Here is a 6000-nt window from a genome sequence, read left to right as displayed (position 1 = left end):
TAAAAATAAGTTTATAAAAGTAAATTATCTCATTTTATAACTTAAGTGCATCAAGCATTTCTTTAAATATAGCTCACACTGAAAATAAAGTCACTTTCGCTGTACAGCTGGTGTCTGTCGCAGTCGCGAGAACGCTTGGACGGTGTGGCCGGAGAGGCTGCGCCCCCACGCGCCCCACGGTGCGCGCGCAGAGGGACGCGTGGGCCTCTCGCCGCGAGCGTCCCCAGCGCAGTGGGGAGTTGTTAGGGTCTCCAGGTACCTAGTCTGCACGAGCATGTCTACAGTAGAAGTCCCTGTCCCGAACGAGACACGTCTCCAGACCTAATGCTAAGGACTCTTACTAGGAACGTTAAACTATGCAACGCGTCACGTCCTCGGGGTGCCGGGCCAGCACCCCGACAGCACCCCGCCCAGCCCGCCGCTCCCGCCCCCCCGGCCCCCCACGGGGGCCCGGCCTCCAGCTCTGGGGTGGGGAGGGGGCTCAGGAGGTGAAGTAAGAATTCTGCATGGAGTACAGGTGGTCGATAGGGTTGCCCACCCCGGGCGGCAGCAGCCCGGCTTCCGAGGTGGCCAGGAAGCCGTCGCCCAGGTTACTGAGGGAGGTGTCGTCACTGTCCAGGTCGTGGAAAAGGGGCTCGGCACCTGAAACGCAGACGAGACACACCGGTGTGAGGCGCGGGGTGCGGGGCCCAGCCCGGCCCGTGCTCCCTGGGGGGGTCTGCGGGCGAGGGTCTGTGGGGAGCCCACGGTGTGGGCTCCACTCTGTGACAGGCTCGTGGCCTGTCACGACATGCTCAGGTGCGCTGAGCGCCGGGGGTCTCCCCGATTTGGACGGAGAGAAGGTAAGGGTTGGTGCCTCCAGAGAGGTGCCTCCGGGCAAACGGGGGCCCAGCTGGGGACCGGGCAGGACCGGGAGCCACAGGCGCAAGCACTTCACCCCCAAGCAAGTGCGAGAGCTGAAAACGACCCTTCCTCAGGCTTGTCCTGCGGCTTCGGTTACTCATTGTACTAAAGGACCATCGCGGGACTCTGAAGATTTAAGAGTTTGCAAAAAGGCCACTTTCCCTGTTTTCCCGCGGCCGAGGAGCATGACGGCGCGGACGTCACACGCATCCCGGGAGGAAGCAGCGGGCGGCCGCGTGGGAGAGGACGAGGCGGCCGCGGCCTCCGAGGGGCCCGGGCGGTCACCAGCGTTTGCCGGATGCAACGCGGGAAAAGACGGGGCTTAGCTGAACAATAATTTGCTTTCAATGGAGCCAAAAAAGAAGTCGTCTCACAAAATCCGTGAGCCGAGGCCTACGTCTCTGAGACCGATGTTTTAAAGGCCGGCTGAACATCACCTGACTTGTCACGACCAGGGTCACTGTGGCAGTTCTCACGTGCAGGCGAATGCAGAGGCCACTGACCTCTGTGCATAAAAACACACGGGTCCCCTGCACGAGGCCCCGGGCCGCCTTCAGGCCTCCCGTGCAGAGCTGCCCGGCCGTCGGGGTGCCCAGGCCGCATTAGCTGGGGCGGCAAGCTGGGCGCGCGGGGGTGGGACTCAGCCCTCCACACAGCAGCAGCTACGCGAGCCCGGCTGGGTGCGGCGGGGTGGGGTGGGGCCCTGGTCACGGCGCGAGCCAGCTGGGGCTCCAAGGATCCCCTGAGGGACTGTCCGTGACAGTCCGGTGAGCACGCATGCTTTCTGCGCTTCCCTGTGGTTTCTCCCCGCCACCGCTTGCTAAGTTGGGGCCTCCCGCCCACGGGACGCTGGCACGGCCCAGGAGCGCAGGCGGCCCTGGCGGGAGGGACGGCCTTGGGGCACGCGCGCAGAGCAGACAGGTCCAGGGTCGGGGCGCGGCCCCCACGTGACCGTGACGGACGGCAGCGCTGAGTGGGAGTGAGCGGTCGCGTCACTGACGGAGGAGCCCTGCTGGTCCTTCCTCCACGGCCGCAGGGCCCTGGGGGGCGGGCCCTGGGCGGCGTGAGCCCGCGACATTTCGGGGGCCCCTGGGGTGCTTCATGGCGGGGGAGCCTGAGGGACCACAGATGTGTTTGTGGGGGAATGAGGAACCCAAGCGAGCGGGTCGTGGCAGTCCCCTGGGGGGCAGGCCTGAGGGCCGTCGGGGGTCACCCTGGAGGACCGGGGTGCGGGCAGCGGTACCTGAAAACACCCTTGAAATGTGCCGTTAAAACAGAGGCGAGCCCCAGACGCCAGCGGCCACTCGGCGTGAGCACAGCGAGGCCCCCTCACTCCCCGGGTCTCGCGCCCTCGCCCACAAACGGACGGGGGCAGGGAGGTGACCGTAAGGGTGCATGTGCGCCCACTCCCCGGAGGTGACCCGTGGTGCCCGGCCCGCGCCCGCTCACCGTAAGGGTGCATGTGGTCCCCCGGCAGCTGGGGCGGGGTGAGGCCCTGCCGGAACGGGTCCGAGCTGTAGACACTCTGCTCGATGGCCAGGAGCTGCTGCGGGGTGGGCAGGGCCGTGTAGGGGTTCATGATGCCCTCCAGCCCGGCGCTGCCGCCGCCGTTGGTCTGAGCTGCGGGACAAAGGAGAGGGCGGGTCACTCACTCTCCACGCACAGCCCGGCAGCCCCTGCTGCGAGGGGCGCGGGGCATCTCCCAAACAGCATGACCCCCAGCCTGGGGGCCCAGCCCGGCGCTGGCCTTTGGCATGGCTCCGTGGGCACAGGGGAGTCGCACAGGGTGCCCTGGACTCGCAGTGGGAGGTGCTGGGTGGGAGAGCCCGGCCAGGGGGCGTCACACGGAGCGTCCTCACACCATGGCGGCTGGCTCCCCCAAAGTGCGAGACCCCACCGAGCAGGAAGGCAAGATGGTCATGTCCTCCACGATGTAGCCTGAGAAGCCACACCCCAGGACGGCCCTATGTGGTGTCTGAGGGGCCACACCGGGAGTGGCCGCCGGGCCACCGGCATCACAGAGGGCCACGTGGGGCGCAGTGAGCACGCGGGGCTTCACGGAGGGTCACGGTGGGGGGGGGGGCGGTGAGGACGCGGGGCGCCGTGGGGGCGGGAGTGGGGGGCGGCAGGGGGCAGGGGCGGCCGGCGGGGGCAGGGGCGGCGGGGGCGGCTTACCCGAGCTCAGCCTCTGGCCGCTCTGCTGATCCTGCTGCTGCTGCTGCTGCCGCCGCGCCAGCTTCTTCATCTGGGGGGAGGAGAGCACCACGGGTCAGCGCCGGGCCCTGAGCGGGGGCCGCGTCCGGTGCGAGGCACGGCACCGGGTCGCCGCGCCTGAGGAGCAGCGCCGAGCGCCACGCGCAGCCGCTGACCGGGCGGCGCCCCTGCCTCGGCTCGGCAGGAGCAGGGGGCTCCCCTCGGCCGGTACAAAGTGCCGCTTGTGCTGTGACACTTGTGCATGCGGCACGAGCGGGGGGACGTGGAGCCTGCTGGCCCCCCGGGCTGGGGGTGCCCACGGGGAGCCTCAGACCTCCAGGGAACCAGCTCGTCCCCCAAAGCACCTTCAGCGCCCAAACTCCCCAGAAGAGACGGTGTAATGCAGTGTTTCTCAAGCTGCGCCCCGTGGAACACGCGGGTCCCATGAGGTATTTGTGTGTGTGCGTGTGAGTGTATGTGTTGTAGTGTGTGTGTGTGTCTCAGTGTCGGCCCCAGGCTGGCAGCACGGCGGGCAGGCGCCCACCCCAGGCGGCCACGCCATCCTCTTACACAGCCACGTGCTGCCACGTAGGCAACTCCTCGAAATTTTAATACGATTTCAGTATCTGGGTTAAACGATGTGAATTAAAAAACTTGCTTTTGCCAAAAGGCACAGGAAGACATTTCGTCATGCAGATGGCTGGCCAGGGCCAGTCGTGGCCACTGAGCACACTAAGGCCACCTCGCCGACCCTCCCCTGTGGCCGGGCCCCTGTATCCCACGTGGTTGCGGCGCGGACAATTTTCGACCCGCGAGAACGACTCTGCTCAGTGCAGAGTCGAGTGCGAGGCCAGGCGGCCGGCCGCACCGGGCGGCGAGCGAGAAGCGGACTACCTTGGCTCGCTGGTTCTGGAACCACACCTGGACCACGCGGACACTCAGCCCCGTCTCTGCAGCCAGCGTCTCCCTCACCTTGAAAAAACAGAGCATTAGAAACGTGGGAACGTGGGCGTCTCCGCCAGGGGCAGACGCACCCTGCCCAGGGCACGGGGAGGCCCATGGGCCGCGTCTTATGTAAGACATGCTGGGACATGTCCAGTGTCCAGCAAAACCCTGAGCACGCGGGGTGCCCCGGGCGGGGCGGCGGTCGGGAGGAGGAGTCACCCGCAGTTCAGAGGAGCCGCGCAGATGTGGTCCCGGGTGTCCCCTGCTTGCCAAGTCAGGCCTTCGGGGGGTTCGCGGAGGTCGGCAGCACCCCCGAGCTTCAGCCAGCGCCGTGTGCGGGCACCAGCCCCCTCGAGGAGAGCCGAGGGCGAATGTCACGGCGCCAAAACAGTGGCTCTCTCCCGCCCTCCTCTCCTGTCCAAATTCACTGACCCGAGCGGTTCTGTCCCTCAGAGCTGTAGGGGCCTCTGGGGCTTCATGAACATGTATCGTCACTGTCACCCCACAAGTTCTGCGCGGAGAGCGAGACAGGCGCCTTCGGGACTGTGATGGGATGGGGCGGGGGCGCGGGGCGGGGGCGCGGGGTGGGGCGCGGGGCGGGGCGACGAGGTGAGGGGCGGGGCGACAAGGTGAGAGGGCGGGGAAGGGGCGGGGCGAGTAGGGGGGCGGGGCGCTCCGGTGCAGGCGCATGTGCAGGGAGGCGCAGGGAGGCGCAGGGAGCCCTCCAGCGAAAGGACGTGTTTAAACACCCACCCTCGGAGCAGGCCCACAGCGAGGGGGGCAGAGCGAGATGCCTGCGCCCTAGGCAGATCCCGGGGAGGCGAGGGGTGGAAGGAACTGGGTGAATGGGCACGTCATCGGGGTCAACAGGAGGCCTGGGGGAGCACTCGCATTCACCAGCCAGTCGGGCTGGCGCTTCGAAGTGGGGTGATTAGACCAAGTTTGCACAGCACCTCCTTCTGCCAAGCCAGCTGAAATAGCCGTGCGCCCAGGGGCCCGGCTCCACCTGCTGAAACCCTATCCGCCCCTGGAGGGCCAGCTCAAGAGCCACCTGCCGCACAAAGCCTTGCCTGATCCCTGGACAGAAGTCACCTTGCCCTCCCCTCCCCGCGTGCCCGTGGCCCCTGGCCACCCCTCTGTTCTGGTTCTCAGAGCTTTCTCCCCAGAGCTGCAGTTACGTGTGCACCATCTGCTCCCCGCCAGTGGCCTGGAGGTGGCGGGGACAAGCACTGGGCACAGGCCACCCAGAGGCCGAGAGTTCAGCACGAGCAAACGAGGGAGCATCGCGCATCCTGCACAGCCTTCTCCGGGGCTGTTCCGCTTCCTCCGGCACCCGGCCCGGAGCAAGGCCAGAGACCGGGGTCGCGGGGGCCACCCTTTCCAAGGTCGACTGTTGTCGGCGCTCCTCCCCCGCTGCCCCAGACACTCAGACAGCTCGCGTCGGACGGGCCGCGCGGCTTGCTTTGGCCGTAGACAGTGAGTGCATGTGGTGCACGTGGCCTCCGGGGGCCTGTGTGGAGTCACGTGGCCTCTTGCCCTCGGCCACGTTCACAGGAACAGTGAGCCCAGTGGCCACTGTTCTGTTGGCCTGCTTGATGGCAGACCGGCGAGGCAGGCCCGAACCTGAGCCCGGCTGGGCTGCAGCCACAGCAGCACCCAAGAGCAGGAACCCAGTGCTTGCTGAGACCGGCCAGGATTGTTTGCTGCTGCAGCAGAAGCTGACTTATACACACGAAGGCGCGGAGAGAAGCATGCCAAAAACCGTTCGATGTGTTCCCTCCACGAGTTTCAATGAAAAGGTTCTGTAACTTTTATCGCATAATGATGGCAACCAGCAGATGATAAGCAGTTGATAAACGGCAGATGCTTAATAAACAGAGACTGCTGCCTGTCCCCAATACCCGCCCTCTCCTTCCTCCTGCTGAATCCTCAGGACTCGCGTCCAGCCCCTTGCAGGAG

At 66.4% G+C, this 6000-nt stretch overlaps 1 protein-coding gene across 1 annotated transcript in view; it reads right to left on the bottom strand.

Annotated features, from left to right (window-relative positions):
• Positions 1–474: 474 nt before the first annotated feature.
• Positions 475–6000, bottom strand: part of LMX1A (LIM homeobox transcription factor 1 alpha) — an 80153-nt gene continuing 74627 nt past the window's right edge. Inside the window, exons 5-8 of the mRNA XM_036235263.1 lie at positions 3991–4068; positions 3079–3148; positions 2353–2523; positions 475–642 (exon numbers count right to left, since the gene is read on the bottom strand). Of these exons, the coding sequence (XP_036091156.1) occupies positions 482–642; positions 2353–2523; positions 3079–3148; positions 3991–4068 (480 nt within the window). The 3' untranslated portion in view covers positions 475–481. The remainder of the gene's footprint in view (positions 643–2352; positions 2524–3078; positions 3149–3990; positions 4069–6000) is intronic.

Source organism: Rousettus aegyptiacus, unplaced genomic scaffold (assembly GCF_014176215.1).
Source record: "Rousettus aegyptiacus isolate mRouAeg1 unplaced genomic scaffold, mRouAeg1.p scaffold_m13_p_17, whole genome shotgun sequence".
Taxonomy (NCBI): domain Eukaryota; kingdom Metazoa; phylum Chordata; class Mammalia; order Chiroptera; family Pteropodidae; genus Rousettus; species Rousettus aegyptiacus.
This window is presented reverse-complemented; position numbering and strand designations above follow the sequence as displayed.